The 24031-nt window shown below is 38.0% G+C and overlaps 1 protein-coding gene across 4 annotated transcripts; it reads right to left on the bottom strand.

Annotated features, from left to right (window-relative positions):
- Window positions 1–8265: 8265 nt before the first annotated feature.
- znf513a (zinc finger protein 513a) lies at window positions 8266–23982 on the bottom strand. Of its 4 annotated transcripts, XM_088626391.1 has the most exons (5): window positions 23779–23982; window positions 22322–22459; window positions 14966–15097; window positions 10628–11320; window positions 8266–9983 (listed from the first exon to the last, which is right to left on the bottom strand). In XM_088626391.1, the coding sequence occupies exons 2-5, from the start codon at window positions 22359–22361 to the stop codon at window positions 9226–9228; spliced, it is 1623 nt and encodes a 540-aa protein (XP_088482517.1). In that variant the 5' UTR covers window positions 22362–22459; window positions 23779–23982; the 3' UTR covers window positions 8266–9225. The 4 variants fall into 4 exon arrangements, with proteins under 4 accessions (XP_088482517.1, XP_088482518.1, XP_088482516.1 ...); XM_088626392.1 differs by lacking the exon at window positions 23779–23982 and having other exon boundaries at window positions 10823–11320; window positions 22322–23365; XM_088626390.1 differs by lacking the exon at window positions 23779–23982 and having other exon boundaries at window positions 22322–23361.
- Between the last annotated feature and the right edge of the window lie 49 nt (window positions 23983–24031).

The raw sequence follows: 24031 nt of genomic DNA, 5'->3' as shown, positions 1-24031 counted from the left end.
TAGTCAAAATGTAATCCCTGACTGTCTCTACTGAATTGAATGTGTTCACAAATACTGTAAGTTTAGGAAAAACTGGTGTTTCACGGAACAAAAACCAGTAGTTAGAAAACCTTTATCCCTTTCATTTCAAATACCAACTAAACTGTTCCAAGTACAATAGATGGGAAGCGAGAGCCCTAAATTTTACCTAATTTAGGTGCCAAATAAATTACTTTTGAAACGGGACGCCATTGTTTGTCTTTTTGTGTACTACTTTAATGTTGTTGTGGTACTTTTTTCCAACTCTTTATCTTAGAAATCCATAATAGATAAATATCTTCCCATCTTTTTTATCTAGATCATGTGGCCTGTTGCTTTTGGTTTGACTATAATACCCCCACTAGTACTATAGTCACTCATTTGACATTGGTGCTGTTATTACAGTAAGGGTACACAAATCGACTTTTTGTCAATTGTTTTATTAATCTAGAGTTGATAAGAAATGTTATGGGGGCGGCATAAAGAATTTCATTTTTTATTATTTCAGTCCTTCAATGTTGAGTTTTACAAAAGAAATGTTAGACCCAGTCATTACAAAATAAAATGTTGTGGTGGTGTTTGGTGTGAGCTCTGAGGTTAATGAGCACTGGGTCATACATCTTTCAAATATTCCAGAATGATTTGTCTCTCCAGGTCAGAACTGATGCCCACTGGCATGGTTGGGTTTGTGTAAGAGGAAAACAGAGCATCCCATAACTGCTGCTTGCTGTTTGCATTTATATATATATATATTAAACATTATAATTCCAAATTTGTTTGTGATTTGTTTACTCCAAATCCAAGGTCATGTGTGATAGCAACTGATTTGTGAGAGATCCTCCAAGGAGCATTTCACCACTGCAGCATACAGATCTCTCCATTTAGCACCTATCCAAAGAATTTTCATAGAGGGTATGATCTGTCTTGTCTAGCAAAGGTAGTTTCAAGATGATGCCAACAATAGGGGTTTCTAATCTTGTATTATGAATTGGAATGAAAAGTAATGACACTTTACCTTGAACAGAACACTAAACACATCAAAGTGATGTACTGTATGAGTCTCGGATTCAGTTCCTTGCAGAGTGGAAGCAAATTAAATTTACTAATGGTATAATGAAATACATCGGGCATTTGCACATTTATTTTTGTATACGTAACGGTTTGCATTTCCCCTCTGCTTTCTAACTGTTGAGTCCTTGCATTCTGTGAAACTGAATTAAAAAATTGTTTTAAAAAAAGTTTTGGTTCACGGTTTTTATAGCGCTCTTAGTCCCATAGGTGGGTGGTGATGAATAACAGCTGCATAAGGTGCTGCTTTTCAGTGATGAATGAGATGGGTCCCCTGTCCGTGAAAACATAAATGCACATACTTCAGTGACCAATTCTATATTATCAAAACTTCCTGTTCCAACAGTATACTAGAATAACATCTTATTTTTTTTTATCGTGTTTCCACCCTTATTGTCTGACTGAGGGAGTGGTTGTGTAATTATCCAGCAAATACTGACAAATTCTAAACTTAATTTTCCAATATGACACGTTATAGCATCTCTTCAACTAAGTTCATAAATATAATTGAAATCTGCCTTTTCTTACACTGCCAAACTTGTTCTTTCAAGTTGACTGCTGCCCCAGGTGTTTTTCAAGATGGACAAGCCACGGATAAATAAGAAAATTCCACTGTAAGATTTAAGGAAATAGTCAGCTTTACTGCATTGCAGAGAGGAGAGAGAATCTGATTTTGCAAAGTGAGCCTGTTTCATCTTTGGATAACAAGTCTGCTTTCAACAGGAACGTCTACCAACTACAACAAAGCCATCCTTCTCTACATTATATATGAACACATGGTGCTTTTTAAAAACCTATGCAAAAAACATGCATAAACAGCAAAACCTGCCCCTTTTGGGGGGGTTTGAAGAAGTGCAGTGAGCACGGAAAAGGACCAAGAAGCACTCATTAAGCTTCAAAAAGAATAATGAAGTTATATTTGTGTTGAAATACAAACAAGTTAAGTGCACAGAATTAGTGCATTTCCCCTTTTTAATGACCCATAGTAGCTGTAATGTGGGACCATTTAAAACAAATCACTGGGTTCCGGCTGTGAAATTTGAAACGCAAAAAACAAATCTACAATGTTCTCTAACATTCCCTTTTATACTATCTATATCTGGTAGTGTTATGATAAGAGGGTGGGATACATTATTTAGCACCATATCAGGGTGTGGCATTTTGATTTTAGTTGTTCTCTGAAGGGAAATGAGAAATAAAATGTAGAAATGTTTAGGTGGGTAGCTGCGTCAGCATGCGTAGGCTGCAAAGAAACAAATAATAGGTTTATTCCATGCTGAAAAAAAGAAGAAAGAGAACACAACGTTTCGGCCGTGGAGCCTACAGGTGTGTCAAATGTTTAGAATGTGTAGAAATGTTTGTTCAGTATTCATCAGTGGTCTTACTGCGTTTTTATTATGGATCCTGGCATGTCACTTCCTTTTAGTTAAAACGGGCAGCTTATCAGTTCCTCCAATTAACATTATACCCTGCTTTCCTCTCTCAGTGTGCTTTTGGGGAGGGTGAGGAGATTATTATTGGTGGCGCATTTTAATCAGCTTCATAAGGGACCTGATTAGTTCTAGGAGAAAGCTTGCACAGCATAAGCTCACGAGTACTTCGAAAAGACGTAAGTCTTAACCTCAGAAGCTCTGTGCTGCTGCAGTGAATTTTTATTTATTTCACATTTCACAGAAGTCATATGTAGTACTAGGTTATCGGTAATCTGTTTTTCTTTGTTTATCCCTTGTTTGTTTGTTTTTTATATAGTTTTAATCAGAAAAGACCGCTTTAATGGTACCTCCTGCCCAGGTTATGCATTTAATATTCATGTCCTTTTGCAAAAAATAACTAATTTGTAGAATATTTCTGTTATAATAGTCTACAGGCATGGAATGTCAATGGACTGCTAAGCCATAAATAAAAACTGTGACATTTTCCTGCTATTGGCCCACCTTGTGCAGCATAATGAACACTTTGATTTTCATTAAGTGGCATGAACAGGTTTTCAGAAAGGTTAGGGCTGTTGTTCATCGACCTCAGTACACAAATTCCTCTAGGAGCTATAACAAATTGTGTTGTGCCTGTGTGTTCTAAGATAAGGTAAGACATTTAATAAGGTATTTTGAAATTCATCCTAAAGGTAGCATTTTGTAAGGATTATGGTTTCCAAAGAATCAAAGCTAAAATGTAATGGTCTCTAGAATCCATTTGGAATATTCACATGGTGATATTGTTCCTTAATTTGAGTTAAAATAAGTTGTTTTGAAAATATGTGTACAATTGTGATATTTCCAGACCTTCAGGCTACCTGTCTAGTTTCTGCATTTACATACATTGTTGGGAAAATGGCAGATATTGCTGATCTGCAGCCTCCCTTGAATGTCTGATCACTTTTCCTTTTTAGTTCAGTTCTGAGCTATTCTTTTAGGATTCTAAATAATTCTGTACATGAATGATGCCACAGGCACACGAATAGAAATATTACAAAATAGATCATGTCTGTAGTAGAATGAATGCTTAGAAAAGTGCAGTGAAGGAAAGTTTGCTGCAGTCTCAGGGAGGGATGTGGTCTCATGTAAGACCATCGGCTTGCTTGGTTGCTGCATTAGAAGATCTTAGATGGGAGAGAATGTACAAGGTACAGATGTCTAGAAGATGACAGTAATCGGAACATGATTTGGTCAGGGTGGTGAAAGAACCAGTTTAAGCTCTTCCTTCAGAACTGGGCCAACTTCAGCATCCAGGGTGACAGCAACACATGTGAGTACTAGTACTTCATCTTAGGTTTGGGTGGCTCACTGGTTGTGAAGGATGAGTGGAGTCTAAAGCCCAGTGGGTACTCTTGATATGGAGATAGGGAATAAATGTAGGCGCTGCAAAACCCATCCACTCTCAGCTCTTTCACAACATACAGAAGAGACTGTCTTATCTATGTTGAGATTGAAATAAAAAAAATAACATACACAAGCAGAGCTGTGTAAACCAATCTCTTCCGAAGCTCGGAAGCTTTGTGAGCTGTAGAACAAATGGACATTCTTTTTCACAAAAGTGCTACAGATGGGCAGTACAGTGGCATGACACCTTATTATCTCACAGCTCTTGGATCTTTCTGAGCATGTGCCCAGCAGTGGACAGGCATCTTTTAGGGTGTGGTTATGCCTGTGCTTCTTGGATAGGCTTTAGAATTGCTATCCAAGAGTAAGAGGCTTTCTGGCCAGGAGTCTGCAAGCGGCGCAGCATAATCAGGTGAAAGTTTTTTTTGCTTCATAATGTTGAAATAGCAGGTGTAACCAGGAACCCATATTGTGACCAAGATCCTGTATATCAAGAGTGAGATTAATACATTTTAATCTTCCAAACTATTTTTTAATCTGCTTTAGTGGCTTCATTTCTAAATGGAATATAAAAACACAGCAGTGTTAAGAAATTATGTTATTAGTAAGTAGTCCTTGAAAAAGATTTGTTTTATCCTCAGTCATTTTTGACCTCTTTAAAATGTAAACCTTATCTTTTATCAAATCCTTGGACACTTTTAACTTAATATTATTAACGATTATTAACACATTAATAATATTCTTGTAGAAATTTGTGATAGAAATCATATCTGTGCTGGCAGTTCCAACCAAAACATCACAACAACATTCTTAATAATTGAACTTCTACACAGTTGTAATTAGTTTGGAATGCCCTTAACATTATAAACCATTGACAAAGTGAAATTCTTTGAAAATCCTTCCTTATCCTGTATTGACTGAAATGTCTTTCAATATTGAGATTCAAAGGGCTGTCAAGCTCTTTAATGCAGCACATTAAACTTGAATTGAAACAGTCCGTTATCCTAAAACCCCCCCTTGTGGTGAAAAATTCTCAATTAAAAAGAAGTAAAAAATACCATTAAGGTTACACACTTCTTGAAGGCCACCGTTTTATACTTGTTAAAATATTGTTTAGTGTATGGAAGTCTGAGAGACATTAATTAGATATCACTTAACATAACTCAAACCATAACTCAAATTGACATAACTCAAACCATGCATTGGTGACAATGGCTATGATGGAGCGAGTTGAGGCTTAATTAAAGCCTCGTCCTTCACTGAAGTAAATTGGACACACCTGCCTTGATTGACTGATTGGACTGATTGATCTATCTCATCTCCTGTACTTCAGGGAGGGAGCAGGTGGATTAAGTCAAGAAAGATCGAGCTACAGAGGGTTTAGTGTTTGTTTCTCTATGGTGTACTGTATTCCTGGGTGAGTCTGAATACTCTGTAGTGTTTATAGTTGGAAACTGGGTGCCAGTAGGTCTCAGAAGAGACAGTGCAGGCACTCCAGTGCAGGGAAGACCATCTGTGCAAGGGAGAGCCGTATTGGGTGTGCCAGGGAATAAAGCAATGTTTATATTGGCAAGAAAGACAAAGAATTCAGGGACTTGTCTGTTCCAGCTCTCTTGGTGGATAGAGGACTGATGAGCTTCTTCGTGCGAGAAAAGAAAGTGAGGAAGATCTTTTGGGGACTCATTCCTCTATGAAAGTCTGTTTTTTGGGGATGAGCAGGCTTCTCTGAAAGAGGACCACCAGCTTATTTTAGGACCTGTTCTGCAAGCCAACAGTGATAGATGCACATTCCTAAAGTGGGTGATATGCTGGCTCAAGGGCAATATTCACTGCAATGGTTCAAAAGGAGAACATTTTCCAGAGTGGATTATAGCAAGATCTACTATGGATTTCCAGTGCTATTCCTCTAAAACGGCCACACCCAGCTTCCATTGATTGTGTATGAGAAGCCAGTTGTGGTAGAGGCGGCATCTTGTCAAAGACAAGATCCCCAAAAAATGTTTTGAGAGGTAGATAGCATAGTTGTCATATCCCCAAAGTGCCATAACACACATTAGGCCATTCAGTTGTATATAGCCTTAGCTCTTTCCACTCTACCTTTTATCTCTGCTTACATGTCCTGTGCCCAGTTTTCTGTAGACTCTGCTTTACATCAAGAGGGGCAGGAGAGTGTTGTCAGAATAGGCTGGCTGCTGAGGAACAAGTAAAGGTTAATCACACTGAACATAAGAAGAAATGAAATACATTTCAGCCAGAGATCACAGGGACCCAAGAGCTGGGAGACCACTGAGCTTCATACAACTTTGAATAAGAAACTATTTTATTGTTTCTTCTTTTTACATTTTAGTGTGGAATGAACCTTATTTTGTTACTTGTGTATTATTGGGAAGAATGTCAGAACTTTGTGTTATCTTCCTGTTAAATTATATATATATAGTATCTAAGGTATTGTTCATTCAGTGAAAATATTAATTTAATAAAACCTTACAGTATTTATAACTTCCAGTTTTTAAGAGTATGCTTTACAGTGCAAATACTTCAATGAGTGTTTCTGCAGAAATACCTTTTTATGATTTAATTAGCCATGATAAAAACTAAATGAGAAGAAGCTATCTATACAGCAAGATGTTTGCAAACTGAAAAACTGCAATGGAGGTAGAGCAGTTTAAGCACAGAATGGTAGTGAGGGCATACAGCAACATAGTTATGAGTTAAATACTGGTTGCTGCCCACTTCAAGCCTATTCCATGTACATATTCACAGTAAGTTAAAAACTGAAAAACCACCAGTGTGGAAACAGAATATTCAATGTGGAAAGAGTAAAGTAGAGGTGTACTTGCCAAGGATTGTAATCATAATGAATGTATATTTTTCTAGATTCACAGTCTTAACAATGTTATAAATAAACTAGGATCTTGACTAAATCCTATATGTAATTTAAATCATGACAGGGTACTGTAATCATTATATAGTTGGGTCTTCCCTGAAATAACCCCCTCATTTTTCCATCAGACACTATGCGATTGGCCTGTGATCACTTTGTGTTGTCCCATACATGTGGGAAATCAATCACACAATCCCTGCATCACAGTATAAGCAAGACCACAGGGTCATTCATGCATTATTCAGTCTTCCACTGCCTTTGAAAACTGTACAAATTAGACAATATGATGTAGCCCAAATGACAAACATCACTGAAAATCATCCTTGTGAGTTTAAAATGACCAAGCAGTGCCAATGTCTAGAAGCGCAGTGTGTGGCCACTCCTGCTATAGCCTGAAGTGACTTTTTGAATTTAACACACAATGAATGTGATATGCCATTGTTCCTTATCAGAATGTTGTATATTGGCGGAGCTTGAAATACTCATTAATCACTGTACTAATGTTTTACCTCCCATTTTACAAGGTGCAGTTAAATAAAGTGTTGATTTAGAAAGCAAAGACAATTAAAGTGCTTTGTATAAATTAGTTCAAGGAATCCACAAGACATCTGGATATTGATGAGCTCTGGCAGTTTAAAAATGAGCAATTTGGTCCACTAGTTTTGGAAAGGGATGCGTCAGATTAGTGAATTTAACTCAAAAGCAGCAGGCCATTATGCAGTTGTTGCTGGGTGGTGTGGAGTGAGCCAGAGTTTCCTCTGCTTTATATAGTATCTGTAGGCCCTGTGGCAGCCACAGCACAAAAAACGGCAAGAGGTTCTGATATGCATCCCCGCTGATCCAAGTGCTGTAGCAGTAACGACTCATTAACAATTGTTTATTTTAAGCTGGTGTGGTGCCAAAGCAGTTTGCATTTCGAAAAAAAAAAAAAAAAAAAATGTCTGAGTAAAAAATTTGATTCATACAAGTTAGGGAATAAAAACAGTTTGCATTTTTAGGTCACTTTGGGAATCACAAAATACTAACACAGGAAGGATAAGAACAGCTAACCAGGCCAGTGAACAAGGCTTAATTTTCCCATAGAGTCAGTCCTGTGAAAAAGTATTTGCCCCTTATCACATTTTCTGTATATTATCACTTTGGATGTTGGATGATTTTATGTCATAAATTCAACAAGCACCAGACTTTGGCATTATTTGTTCTCCCAGGCTACCTTTATATACAGTATCACTAGGACCTACATGAAGATCTGATAACATTCAGTTGTTTAAATTGTTATTTTATGTTATTTAAACCTTTCCATTATATTTTAAGATGGAATTTTTTGTCCAGATAGCACCACAGTTTGGAATGTTGTTAAGTACTTATTTATATACATATACAATCTACAAACCTCAAAAAGAACATGCTTTGGTAAGTCTCATGCCTGCATTTGCAAGAGCCAGGGTTTCTTGTAAAGCGGATTATTGAAACTAATCAGAAAGCTTACTCTTGTTTATTTCATAATCATTAAGGCAGTTACAGATGCACAAACAATGCATATTCGTATCTGATGAAAATGTTAACGACAACATAAATCCAAAGCTGGGATACATGTTAAAAATGTTATTTTAGAATGACTCTTTCCTTTTTAAAAAATCTTTAAAAGTTAAATAAAAAAATTTCACTTCACATTTGTTGAATCAGCTTGACATAACAAACAGATTAAACAAATGACCTTTAATGTAAATGTCCCTTTAAATGTTTTGCCTTCTCAAAGGAAATCATGTTTAAGTTACTGAGAAAATATACCAGTATGCATCACATGTTCTTCTTCTGCCAAATAACAATCAATATAAAACAAATAATTGTATCATACAATCACTTTAAAAAATAAATGCTTTACTATCAGTCTGAATCATCCATGTTTATTACACATTTTTGTTAAAGAAAATGCCCAATTCACAGTTAACACAAACTAAGATTTTTTTTTAAATTACAGACATCCTGCATTACGGTCTTTAAAGATACCCCATTGAAGTTGCCTTAACATGACCAGGAGGATGATCTTTAAGTCAGTGCACGACTCTTTCCAACTGACATGAGTGAGATGAACAGAGCAATCAAACCCTACCATCTTGGCCTTACAAATGTTAATTCTCCTTCAGATTTTCAGACAGTTTTCCCACATGGCCATCTGGTCTAAGATCCAGGCTTGTAACTGCATGCATCATCCTGTGCTGCTCTGAAACACATGCACTCACTACTGAGCCTATCAGCCAACAGCTCTTCCGCCCTACCAATCTGGAACCATATTGTACAAAAAAAAACAAAATTCCAGGAACCTTTTTTTGACATTTTTATTCAAACCCATGTTGAAACTGATTCCGTTAAATGTTTTTTTTTTAATTACTGTCGTCTGTTTCCCCAGGACACTCGAGATTTTTTTTTTTTTTTAAACTATGATACTGCACTTCCCGGCTGTTGCACTTTAGTCCAGCCCTCGGTGGAGTGGCCGTGTTTCTTTTGGTGGCGCTTGTAGTTGTCCCAGTGGCCGGTGGTATAGGGGCACTCCTGGCACTTGAAGGGCTTCTCCCCAGTGTGCCGCAGCATGTGCCTCTTGAGGTTCATGCTCTGGTTGCAGCTGTAGTTGCAGACGCTGCACTTGAAGGGCTTGGCACCTGAGTGAATGCGCTCGTGGCGCTTCAAGTTGGCCAGGTTGCCGCAGGCGTAGTCACACAGGTGACACTTGTAGGGCTTCTCTCCTGTGTGCACCCGCTGATGCCGTTTTAGGTTGTCAAAGTGCGCAGAGGCATAGTCGCACTGCGGACACTTGTAAGGCTTCTCGCCGCTGTGAGTCTTCATGTGTCGGGCCAGGTGGTTGGGGTAGTGCGTGATGAAAGGGCACAGGGCGCAGGAGTACACTTTGTCAGATTTCTCTGGGCTGCTGGGAGCCTCCTTGGACAGCATTTCCAGCCCGCACTTGCTGCAGATCTGGCTGGACGAGCCGTCTTCGTGCATGAAGCCGTCGTCTAAAACCAAGCCACAGAGTCGGCAGGTGAAGGGGAAGAGGAGCTCGGGGAGGGTGTCCGACTCCTCCGCCACACCATCGGTGTCCAGCAGGCTGCGAGGGTCCATCTCTGGCTTCAGGCTGGTGTAGCTCTGAAGGAAGTCAGTGCTGTTGCTGACATGGAGCGTCAGGTCCGAGACCACTGCGTCTGAAAAACAACACAACACGCTGCTTATTATACTCCTGTACAGCATGTTTCTCTACTCTTAATAAGGTTGCACCAACTTCCCCATTGATGTCTGTAGGACTTATATAGTGAATATAAAGTGGATTATATTCAATATTGAAATATAAATATTTCCAACATTGAAAACTCAATAGATATTAAGCGTTTTAATGGTTTTTTTTTTTAGGGACCAGGGGCTATTCTGTTGACTTCCTCTAGGTTATCGCTCATTACCCCCATGATTACACAACACATTCGAAATAAGAAGCAAGTGATGTGCAAGCACAAAAAAAGAGGAACAAATGGATAGTATCTACTTTACTCCTTTCAAGAAAAAAGGGAAAAACGTGGTGAAAAATCAGAGCATAAAAAAAGTTATTTCTCTTAATGAGTCTCTTCATCTGTCATTAGGCCAGTGCTTGACAGTCAGGTTTACACAGTTGATCACTTTATCAATTTTAGCCAATAAGAACAAACTTGAAATGATTTTAAGTCCAACACTTAAGTGCCAGGTTGGGAACAAGAGTTTCCCGTGTATAATAAGGGCTGCTTTACCCTGAGCACAGTTTTACTGGTAATATCTAATATGCTACACCTGTTTTCGCGATTAAAATGCCGTGCGATACCTTCAGCTGCCCCAGGGGGTTCCTCGGTCTCATGGCCCATCATGTGTCTTTTGAGATTGCGGCTGTTGTTGGCCCTGTAGTCACACAGGTTGCACTTGTTGGGCTTGTCCTGGGTGTGCATGCGCTCGTGCCTCTTAAGGTTGCCCAGCGAGTTGCAGGCGAATGCACAGTACTCGCATTTGAAGGGCTTCTCACCGGTGTGCGTGCGAACGTGCCTCTGCAGGTTGACTAGCTGGGCTGAGGCGTAGGTGCAGTGCGGGCACTTAAATGGCTTCTCCCCGTTGTGCGTCTTCATGTGCCGCTTTAGGTGGTTGGAGTAGCGCGACGAGAAGCTGCACAGCTTGCACGAGTAGACCTTCCGCACACTGCCGTTGGAGCCGCCGTTCTCCTTGGAGTCGGGGGCGGAGACGCTGGTTGTCTCGTCTTCCTCCCCGCCGCCCCCTTCTCCCGAATCGCCACACTTCAGGCAGTAGGGGGTGGCGAGGTCCAGACCCCCCAGGGAGCTGTCCAGCAGCTGGCCGCACTGTCTGCAGGAGAGGTAGTGCTGTAGTGTGTGGTCATGGCTCTCCTCCCTTTCGCTCTCCGTGTCCCGGGGGTCCTCTGCGTCGCTCTCCATGCTGAGCCGGTTGTAGCTGGAGCAGTCGTCATCGCTCAACGCGTAGACGGGGATGACGATCTCAGCCGCCACCGAATCTGGGAGGAAATTTTGTGAAAGTTTATTGTAGATGACGGCTCAACATGCTACAATAAGAGAATCAAATGTAAAAATCTTCATACAGAATATAAAGGAGAGCTCATAAAATAGTCAAGATACTATTTTAGCTGGAAATTACGACAGACAGCAGATAAAGTAGCTTTCAGTAAAGAGGTAAACAATACTAAAACAGAAGACAACAAAACTATGTATAATGTATCTGGTGAGAGTCAGTGTTCACTGGAACATCAAGAAAAGGAAAAGCAAACAAAATGTAATGAATGGTATTTTACTGCACTTACATCAAAGACACAGTCCAGTTAAAATACAAGTCAACAGTTGAGTGGAAAACATCTTTTTTTAAAAAAAAAATCTCAAAACTGAAAAAAGGAAACAAGCCTGCAAGTTCAAAGCCGAAGAGAAAACTGCAGAAAACAAAAACGGAACAAAAGGCCTCCACCAACTGATTCACATTTCACTCCCAACTTAACAAGGAGCTTGCTTCTGTCCTGTTGTTTCTGAAGAAAAATACAAAAAGCCTTTATGCCACAGATACACATGGAATCTGAACAAAGCTGGAACCTGACCTTTGCTTTTATTGCATTCTCTAGAATTTCCACTTGACTGATTATTATGTGTAATGGTAATGCTGAAAAATGATGATAGTTACCAATGATAATGGTGATGAAGGGATTAACGATAATGATGATGATGATGATGGCTAAGGAGTGTTTTATGATAATGGCTTCCCAAATGATGATAGTTTTCTTCATGACCTTACAATATAATGGCGAAGCATGTACGATTCAGTTTTGCAGCATTCTGGGAATCATTAATTCAAGCTAAAAACATTCAAAATGACAATACAGAAGAAAATCTTTAAAGATCTGTAAAGCTTTTCTACACAGAAGTACACAACATGTGGTTTCCACTCTTTACACAGAATCTGTGCTGCTCATTGAATCTTTACCAGACTGAGAAAAACCCAGAACAGCAGAGCGCAGACATTAACTGAACAGACTTTAGTCTTAAACTTAAACTCCTCTATTTTCATATATTTCCGTTCTGCATTTCTGTACTGCTTGCTTAAAACCAGTAACATCAGGTAGCACTATGGATCTGGACACTGTTTCGGTCAGGACAGTGATCAGAAACACACAGCAGCAATCTTTATTATTAAAGTAGAGGAACTAAACTGGGTGTAAAAGCCAGCGGAATACCCTGATTTAAATCCAACAGAGATGGTTGAACTCAACACAGCAATCAGCAAGTTGTGGGATAAAAAGCTGAGTGAACAAATCTGCAATATCAACAGATTTCTGTGTAATTCCTTATATTGTAGAACACGAGGGACTTTGTAAGCACTGTTAGTTACTTCCCCGCTACAGGCCGATTCATATGTACTTGTTTCATATATGCCCCATGTCAACAAATTATAACATCGGGGAAAAAAGAATCTTGTGTTCTCATATCTAATGTCTTTTTTTCAGTTTTGTAATTAAAACTAAATGTTCTGTGTGCGTGGAATGGACATCTCTTTACTGATACTCCTCTGGTTTTGTTTTCTTTCAAAACACTGTTTAGAAAAAACAATTTGTGAAATGTTCACATTTTTATTTAAATATCTATTGCCTAATTGCATTATTTTAACCTTATTTTTTTGTATATGCGCACTGACTATCATATGTCTTAACTGTGGTGTACATAGTTCAAACTGTGAGAATTACTGTTCAACAGGTATTTTCAATCTGCAAAGTGATACAATTGTCACTAGAACTGTAAGATTATTGCAATAAAGCACTAATGGGTTCATAAACATTTAATACTGAACTGACTGTCTGACAACCACAAGAAGCTGTGGTACTCTTAGAATTCACTGCACCACTTGGCAGTTTTACAGATTAGTGCAGTCATGCAACAGAAAATCAAAAAATGAAGAATGTCATACCATGGTGTTTACTACAGTATACCACCTAAGACTTCACATATTTGAAGGAATGGAAATGTATTTATGCATTAGCAAAGTAATTAGACTGCTTTTATATTTTTGTGCACTAGCAAAAGTGAACATAGGTTGTTTTTGTTTTTGCAGACGTTTTTCTTGTTTTATTCACGCATTAAATTAAGATAAGGTTGTCAAACAGAGTCTTGTTGGCTTTCTGTAAGACAATTTAAGTGTAAGTAAGCTTTCTGATTGAAAAGAAACATTTATCAAAGGTCACCTCGAGGTCACCTAAGGGTGGTAGTTTAGCGCCTGACAAGAAGATTTAAAATTGGGTATAGTTTTATGCCATAGGGGATTTTTGCTTTCAATGTAAGTTACATGACATCTGTTCATATAACTAAGCATTAAACTGCCTGCTTTTCAGAGATGCCTTTTCCTTTCTTCTGTATTCTAAGGGACAAAAAGGCTCCTTTATACACCTTTACACCTTAAGTTATAGTTTGGTAATTTCTGCTCCACAAAAGAAACATTATTCTTTACCTAAGTCTCCATATTCCAGACAGCTTCATCTGTACATATGGCGTAAACAACCTTAAAACTTTCATATTTTATAAGACTTTATAGAAAATTGGTGGCATTGTGCTTTACGAAGGCACAAAGAATATATTATACATCACATTAAGGAACACATTAGATTGATCTCAAACTCAAAGGAGATTCCTGTCTTAAATTTGCCATGTCAAATTAAGCAGTGTTTGATTAAGCATCATTTTTCAGCAAAACAGGCCAGATTTCTATTTTTGCCTGAATGAATGACTTCTTTCACAGGCTTCTCCCTGACTAGTTTTCTTAAGGAGGCTGTAAGAAATTTAATGGAAGAAAAACGTGAAGACACCCGGCAATTTTAATATTAATGCAGCACTGAAGAGGAATAAAGGAAAGAATCTTTTAATTGTCACATATGCTAATACATATTGCAAAACAACCAATTTAATATAATCACTGAATGCTTTCTGTCACCTAATTTAGATATGAAATGCAAATCCTGAATAATATAAGAACAGGAAAAATACATTTGGATTCAAGAAACCAAGAACTTAAGTGAGACCACAGGGAAAAACTTAGGCCAGGTGGTTCCCAACTCGTGAGCCTTGAAAACTATTTGATTACCTACTATTGCAGTTGCTCGCTGGCAAATGAGCTTGCGGTATATTAATATGAAACAGTATTTCAATGTGGATTCTTGTGTACAATTTGTCAGTGTTCACACATTTGTTTGGCCAGGTGGTAAAATTGCAATGACAGCCCATAGCTGCTACTCCTACATGAGATGAATAAAAACTGAAGGCACTGATGAGAGAGAGAAAATTCAGAAAAAAATAAAAACCTAGGTTTTGGAAAATGTAATCCTGACTTTATCAAGGAATTTATTCTAATAAGCACTGACAGAACATAAAAACATTTAAAACAATAACACTTTATTAATATTAATTAGTATAAGTGCATGCAGTTCTAAAGCCTTCCAATGATTAAAGTTTTACAGTGAAGTAAAGTGGCAAAAAGCAAAAAGATCTGAAAGCTACATTTTATGCAAAATATAAAATGGCAAAACAGGGTCATACACTATGGAATAGCTTAACAGCTAGGTTTTATCATACATCCATCCTAATTCACTGACATCGTCAAAAACCTCACCCACCTTCTGAGTCTCTCTCAAATCCTATGATCTTGTCGTCGCTGTCTCCAAACTCCAGATCCTGGCCCAGGAGGAAGTCACTCTCCAAGACAAGGCTCCCGGGATTATCCACTCCTAATCCATCTTCAGAATCCACTGGAATGACAACATAACGATATCAGACCACAGCAATCTGCAAAGATGCAGCAAGGCACATTCTTTCTACTGTATATCTAATTAAGTAAAATGAATCAACAGGGTCTATTGTGTAATAGGTACTGTAGGAAAGAAAGATTCATGTTAATTAACCAAATACTTGTGAGAGGAATATGCTAGGTTCAAAAGAAGATGAAATAGTTATTATTACTCTTCTCCACCGTATAAATTGTCAGTAGCATTAGGTCTACAAAAACAAACTCGAGGTATTATTAAACGTCCACTCAAAATATTGCCCTGATTCTTATTCCCTGAGGTTAAAGTACTGTTACTCTCAACCGCTCTCAGAGTCTAAGACAGCACTCCTTCATATTAGTCCTTTCAGAATGAAACTCTGAAACATTTAACACAATATTCTTTTAGTTTTTCCCATGTAGTCAGAAGATGAACCTATGTTGCTGACATGGAAAGAATTAAGAATAACATTTTTCAAAAAAGCGCTCACAAAACATTGCAATGTAAAGTAAATAGCAATCAGTACTTAAATGTGTCAATAATATTTCCTTTAAAGAAATTAAGCAAGTCCAAACTATGAAAACAACAGCACTAATCGACTAGTTTACATAATGTACACATTTCCCAAATGAAATTCAGGAATTATTTCCCTCATTTGCACCTTAGTTGTGTTTTGTATACTCAAGTTTATTTTACAGTAACATTGATAACATGGTGATTTATAAGCATCTGGTTTCCTTGTGAATCTGATATCTGCTACTCTTTGGTAAGCTCTGCTCGAATTTAAGTGCTGGAATGCCCTCCTGAGGAATAAAACAAGCTTTTTTCAGTGATGCAGAATAAGAATAAATGTTATGAACGTGCTGCAGATAAGATTTAAACTGAATTGTGAACATTCAAAGAGATCATTTGAATCTCTCTTTTATTGTGCCAACATTGCTCCAACAATTCTTCTGCAAATTGCGCATTACACTATTTCAAAGAGTTCAACTCTTTGATTTTGTAATGGTCAGATACTTTTTCTCTCAAGCTGTGGGAGGTGAAGGGAGGTGAACAATGGAACAACAGTGGAGAATGAGATAAAGGCCATAACTAGGTAAATCTGTGCTAACGAATTTGTTGTTTTGAGCCAACCCTTCTAAACAATACATAGGAATAATCAAAGAAAAAATGGCAGAACATTTTATTTTCAAGCTGTCAATTAAAATTCTGTATGGACCTTCCTTGGTCTAATTTATTCAAGATACACCTATCAATGGGTGAAACAACACCAGAATCATATCAGAGATAACTAAAGTGCAATGGCACTGTTTAAAGACAACATGCAATTTTCTCCTCAACAATGAATAGGAGTCACATCAGAAAACATTTCGTGCTTGCTAAGCAAGACATTTTGGCTGTTAGAGGCCCATGGCCCTTAGAAAAGCATCTGTCCATTCATGGACATCCTTTCTGGTCACTAAGGTTGTTTCAAGATGCTGGAGGAGGGCTTCATTTTCCCAGAAGAACTGAAAATCATAAAATGTAAGCCTTAATCTGGAAATCTGTTCCTATTTTATCTGGTAGAAAAGATTTGGTATGCCATTCAGAGTATTTTCAAAGCAGTGGTGTCTTACATAAGATTTACAATAACTCCATGAAAATAATAGTATTGTACCTATAAAGAGACAGAAGATGCAAAACAGCTTCAGCTCAAGAACCTGCAAATGCAGATAATGGATTAACTGATGCATCCAATCATTATGCAGAATAAAAAAGGAAAAAACATGATTTTAAGAAATCACTAGAGACCTTTGGAATTTTTGGAAATTTACCAATGACAGGTCAAAGTAGCTCTATCCATTTTGTCTTTCAAAATAATTCAATTATGTTATGCCTAAACGGTGGGGATATCATTGTAACTCTGCAATGGATTTACAAAAGTATATGCTAATTGTACACTTTGCATCATCCTTATCTGGATTCAAATTGGCCATCTTACTTGGCCAACGCGATGTGAAAGGTTCACTGCAGAAACAATACAAATTCTTTCACGCTACTAACTGGTCTACAACAGGAATCTATTTTTAGAATTAATGTTGAGACCTCAGCATAATCTGTGCAGCATTCTTTAGAGGATGTACAAAATGTGCTGAAACGCCTTGTGGACATTTCCTGTAACACAGCATTTAACGTGCTGGCAACCTTGCTAATAAAAAGCTATTATCTATACATTTCCATTTTGCAATTCTTATGCAAAAAATGATTGACAAGTGAACACTTATGCAAGGGAAGCATGAGCAATAATTCAGTCTTAAACAGAGCCTCCTACTCCCAGCCTACTGCTCTACACTACTACTCATACAAGGAGAGACAGACCCAGATCAGTACATTCCAGGTTTGGTCAGTATTGTAGTACGGACAGGCCTAAGACAAATGAAGCTATGTAACCACAGTTCTGTTGAATCTGCTGAAAATCAAATTTAACCTTGTCCCATTTCATTAAAATTACACAGTTTTCACATCTCTCGATTTTAATCTATACATTTCACTATATATCCTAACACCGTTTGTCTTTTATTGCTTCCTCACATGTATCAATATTACAACCCTAATTTTTCACAGGTTTAACTCAGTACTTCCCATTTTGTATTTACAGATTAGGTTTTTACTACCTGCTTGCAAATCCACATACTTGTCTACATGTCTTCTGCAAGGTGTTTGCCAAGTCTTCATTTTTTAATTTCATTGTCTGATTTTACAGTGATTGCTAATACTTCTATTTTAGTATCATCTGCTGTCTTCATCAATTTGCTAATTATACCAAAATCTCCTAGTACTAGTTACATTCCCCCAAATTCAGCATCCATCCCTTATCTGTACTATTTCCTCCCTTTTAAACAAATATGCTCAATCCACACACGTTTCGCAGACTATATACCTGAATTCTATATTCATAGTGAATTTTGGCAACAGGAGCAGTATAACTGGCATCATACATGAAACGGCATTCATTTCAATGCTTCAAAAGAAGACGTAACCTTGGGAATAAAACTAAGACTGAATAAAACAAAAATAAAAAAAGGATTTTATTATTTGGAAAATGTCATATTGTCTAACAAACAAAAGCAGAGATGGTTAGCATTGGATCTAGGCTACCCAAAGAAACAGCAAACAGGTTACAGCATTACATTCCTGACGCCTGATCCCTTCAGGTTTCACAAGCTAAGGAAGGTTGGGGACACTGTTCTGTAGGGAGGTACTGGTCACTGGATGAGACATTAACCTAAACTAACATCCTGACCACTTGGGCCTTCTTAGTTATTTATGATCCCACAACACTTTCTGAAAGAGTAGGGGTGCTAACCCCAGAGCCCTGGCTAAATTTTACTCTACACAATCCAGCCCACCTAATTCAACTGGTGAAACAATTTCGCACTTTTGCATCTGATCTGCTGCCTTCTCCTATTTACATCAGGGACAGGCTCTGCAGCTTGCCATACAAAATTGTGACACACAAATTACAGTAGACCATTTAATAGATTACAACAAATGTCCTTCTGAAGAAACTCACTTGAGAGTCGCTATGAGTCACAAAACACCGGCAGCATTCTCTATTTACAATTATAGGCAATTTCAAATCTAATTTACAATGGAAAAGGAGCAAATCCAAGTCAGCAAGAGATGACAGACTGTGGTGACAAATGCTAGGACTGAAAGCAGTGGGAATGTGAAAGCTTATAGAAACAAATGCAACAGACTCATCCCAGAATGTAATCCCACACACTAACGATCCAGTAGCAAAGAAACAGCAAACGTTACTAGCACATGAAAAGCACGAGCTTTGCTCTCTGTGTGTCCATCTAGCTCCTGACTAAGACTGAAAGTTTTGTCTGTCGATCTGAAGCCTTTGTCTTGTCATGATCAGAAACATACATTTCTTCATTTTTATTCACAAATAACAATTGAGTGAGTTTAAGGACTGACAAATTTGAGTTGAAAGAGTTGATAAATCCTGTTTTCCTGACAAAAGCCTTAGATGTCTCTCTCAGTCATGGTGAGTTGTACCTACGTTGTCATCAAGATTAAAATTCTCCCAGATTTCAGTACAATGCTTTACCAACAAAGCAAAATGCATAAACATTACCATTGATAATTGTCAGATATAGTAGAGTCCTGATTACCCAACCTAAACGAGACCGATAGTATAATATTTTAATTGAAAATGTCAGATAATGCGGAAACTGAGTAGACAAATCATAGATTATGTATGAAGTATGAAATCTGGTTTATTATCTACTGTAACTCAGAGCTTTTTCTTGAAGTATCAGACCTGTGATAGGCATTTTGCTGCGTGAACCACAAGAACAAAGCCTCACTGACCTTTTCATATTCACATTTCTTCATCATTTTTCTGTCCCTCAATCCTTCAACTGAGGCCCGATCAAAGCACCACTTTTCTATCCGATTTCTTCTCCTCTTCCAGTCACCCACTGTAACTCGTCCCACACCGAATTCAGATAACATTTTTCGCCTTAAGTCTAGTCTTTCTAATGCTTCAAGCTTTTGTTCCAGTGAAAGAACTACTTTCTTTCTCTTTGCTTCTTAAATAATAAAATTAGATATACAAGCGCAAATGAACAAGCAAAGCTATGTTAATGGCAGTATTTGACGCACTGAGAGACAAAGGAGCATGGGATTGGGCAAAATTATTATGTATGTGCACACATACAGTGCGTAGCATATATGTATATAGCATGTTGAATGCTATATCGGATAATCGAGACCGTATTGTACTGATAATCAGTCACATGAACACTGAATAAAACTACATTATACTCTTCCCATTGACAAGCCTATATTGTTACCACTAGCAGTTGACCATATAGTATTTATCATGTGGGTAAAAGTAATTAACTGCTATCACTTGTTTTAGGAATCATTACCTTTAGGGAAAGGGGGTATTATGACTGCATTGCCTCCAGTCAGTAATGCAACAACAAACCTTATTCTTGAATTAGAAAAAGACACAGAGGTGGTAACAGCCTTCACCACCATGGTCGAACAAACAGCAGGTTTTAAGAACAACCCTTAAAGAGGCACCTTAATTCCTACAATCATCCTTCTCCTGGCCCTGATATCTACTCCCTCCACATCCTCTCTCACCCCCTTCAGGACTCCTCTGCTGGCCCATGAATCACCCTTCCCCTCCCTCTCTGGCTTCCTGTGTCTGTTCTCTTGCTTTACTCCCCAATGTTAGTAGCAGCTGCCGCAAACTAAGGCTGGTTCACCTCCCACCATCTTTTGGAGCTGCCAAAAAAAAACCCTTGGTCATTCCACGCTAGCACTATCTTCTATTTTCTTTACAATTTAATTAAAGGTGTTTTCTACACTCTTCTCTAAATTCCATTACTGATGATTTCTCCATATTTATGGTCCCCTGCAGTCTGGTGGTAGGACTTTTACAATGCCTTGCATAAAGCCAGATTGTATTGTACACCAGCACAACTGTGCTCAAATATTCAGCTCTCAGGCTTACCAGTTTAATACACAAATATGATAGCAAGCTTAAAGTCTTCTCTGTAGCTATTGCAGAAGGAGTAGGAGGATGTAAGGACCTGCCAGTTACCACGGTGCTAGTGAGGAAAGTCAGTGGAGAGCTGCCAAAAGGTGACTGGAACTAAGGCTGAGAACTGTGTTGCAGAAACAAAAACAAGACTCCCAGCACCACCATTCTCACTCAGTTACTGAATCTGAAAATGATCAAATGGCAGAACAACTTCAGGAAAGGAAATGCTTGCACATGTGGATCTCAGAGGCAGCTCCTTTTGTTTTGCAAGGAACCCTGACATCAGTTGTGAAGGTGTCGGTGACAGGCAGATGCTTAAACTGTATATCAAGGCTTAAACTGTGTTGTAACCACACTATTTCTAGATTATTAAAAAGGCTATACTATAGATAAAATTAACAAAAAGGATGTATGATACTAAAAGAAGAAAGGACATTTGAGAAACACTTAATCAAATAAAAATAAAATGTTTACCTTTATTAATACTCATAAAATAATTTCTTCTTAAACCATTGACTAAAATGTATTTAAACAACTTTTAAGCAGAAAATGAGGAAGACACATGTTAAAGCTTTAGGACTGGAGGTTTAGTATTTCTGTTACACATTTAAAATTAAAAGAAAGCAACACACAGTACAAGAAATCAGCATACCCACTTACTGACAATGTTCACCAAAGCTTCAACACTTAAACTACCTACACCTTATATAAACTGAATAAAATGAACTGAGAGTCGCCGATGCAAAAATTCAGGATGCTGCTTTCTAATTCATTTTCTAAATGAACTAAAAAAAATGAATGTGCTCTACTAATAAGTCTGAAATTAAATGTGCTTCCAAAAACAAAATCACAAAGTTAGCACCAGACTACCTGAGCCAGTTAAACTTTATTTAATTTATATAAAAGAGTTAAGTTTCAGCCTCCACGAAAAAAGTATTTTGTTAATCCAGCAGTCATTTTTGCTTCTGTTATATTGAGCTACATCAAACATTGTTAAATAAACAACATCCATACTAGTTCAATTGTAAGTGGATTGCTACAGTATATTATATGAGGCACACTTAAAACCCCAGATCAGATCAGCAACCCCAGTAGCAAATTATAAAAATAACCCTGGGTCATAATCGTGAAAATGTTCGTTCGGTTTTATTTTAACAATCATACAGTAAACCTACTGTGCTCACTAATTGGCATTACACCCTCGATCAAGGTACTTTAAACTGCTCTAGTAAGCGTATAAGCGAGTACTCTCCAGTCATTATAAATGTATGAATTGATTAGTCGATTAGACTCGTAAATTTAGCTTACTGAAACTGGAAGGAATGTGTGAATTTACTAGATGTTCAGACCATTTTCAGAATTCATACCTCAAGCTACACACGTGATTTTCATTTTTAAGTTCAAACAAGTAAAATCACAACCAGAATGAGGACACCCAGACTGAACGATTTGATCATTAGGAAAACGTGACAGCCCGGATAAACACAGAGACGAGGAGCGCGATTTACATACAATGACAACAAATGGGTTTCTGGTACCTTGTATTTTCAACCAACACCCCCGTCAGATTTTCTAAGTGCATGTTACTCACAGAAATGGCACATTTTGATATACAGTATAAGACCCACTACAGCCGCTGGAATAAAAAAAATAGTACTTACATTTCACAGGCTGTGGGTTAGACTGTTTCCTTCTGGGCATTTTATGGCCAGCTTCTCGCTTCTGTGCTCTCTTCTCGGTGACTGTAAGGCCTCAGCTCATTCCTTTAAACAGCTATTTCTCTTCCTCGCCATTCAGGGCTGCGGTGCACACAGACACAAGCTCGAAACGCTCGGCCTCACCACGGTCATGCTTTGTTTCACGGTAACGTGAAGCTACCACGGCAGAGACATGTTGTTCCACAAGATGTTTCAAATGTAGCTTTAAGTGGGTTTTTTTTTTAGAAGCAATCGTTAACACACCCACAATTCAAAATAAACCCCAGATCATCATACTGTGACGATTTCACACAAACGTCGCTCACCAACCGCAACGTAAAGCTGTGCTCTGACCTGTCACTCTCGCACACATATGTCCACCTTGTCACGACGTGTGGCCCCGCATAGCTATTTTGACAAATTGTAAAACGTGCGGCGATTCACCATTTACACCTCAGCAACTAACATCGGTAGCTGCAACCGAATAACACATAAACAAACTCGACTTTCCGTTATTCTTCGCTTTGGCAATCTATCACAGGCTCTCCCATGTAAGATTTTAACCCTGGACGCCGCTGCAATTTGAATTTTAAGCGTAGTTTCTCCAGTGAAGGAACTGGGCAAGCGATAGGCAATTCCTTAACTTAATTGAGTTTTCATTGTATACGTTTTTTCTCTTCTCCACCAGCTGCCTTCCGTTCTTCCATGAGTTTCCGCTTCCGTCGCCCCGCCCCCCTCTAACCCCTACACTTCCGGTGCTCATGGTCCTTGTAGTCTTATTGGAATTCAGGTACGATTACACCTCTTCTAAAACGGCTTGCATATAAAACACATAAGGTTTCAATAAATTGTTTTTATTTTACCACTTTAGTGACTACTATTCGTCACTTTCCGTGTGAAAAAAATCTAAGATAGCGTTTATAGTACAGCAAGAGTCTGCGATATATTAAAACTGTTTGCTTCAATTGCCTAGATCTAGTTTATTTAACGATTAATTGATTTTCGAAAAACTATTACTTAAATTATGAATTTTTAATCTGAAATTGGGAAGCTAATCGTTTTTCTTCCACTACAATATTTTTTTATTTCCATTTAGGATTTTGTTTTGTAATAGCTTATTTATTTTCGTTAGAAAATGCGTTAGCAAAATGCATTTAAAGGTTGCGTACACTAGCGAAGTTTTAGATCCTACGTGTACAATTAAATGGAGCGACCATATTATTTTTAAAAAGGCATTGAAATCTAATGTTTCTCTTGCTGTAGCACATCTATGCGCTAGTTTTAAAAGAATGTCAAAACCAATCCAGATGTTCCTTTTTTTATGGAAAAGCAAATCAAATGTGATTTGATGAATGTAGGCTGTCTGCATGCAGAATCGTAGCTTATTAAGGTTTATTTTTAATATAAAGTTTTGCACCCACCCGCGCACGCCGGCTCACACCAAGAGCCCACAAAGAGCCCTAGATTTAACCTGAGGATTTCCAGGTGTATCCTTCTCAAGCCTGCATTGATAAAGCAGACAGGATCCCCCTCTGAGGATTCCTGCAGACGCTAAAGAAAAACAAAAATAACTGCAAAGACGTATGTCAGAATCACATAGCTGTCATAATAAACACGGGCACTGTTATTTAGGCGTGAGATACGTGTTTTTATGTTATTAAGGACGTATGGAGC

This window comes from Lepisosteus platostomus, chromosome 3 (genome assembly GCF_059453375.1).
Source record: "Lepisosteus platostomus isolate fLepPlt1 chromosome 3, fLepPlt1.hap1, whole genome shotgun sequence".
NCBI lineage: Eukaryota > Metazoa > Chordata > Actinopteri > Semionotiformes > Lepisosteidae > Lepisosteus > Lepisosteus platostomus.
The sequence above is the reverse complement of the archived record's forward strand: the minus strand, read 5'-3'. Positions and strand labels throughout refer to the sequence as shown.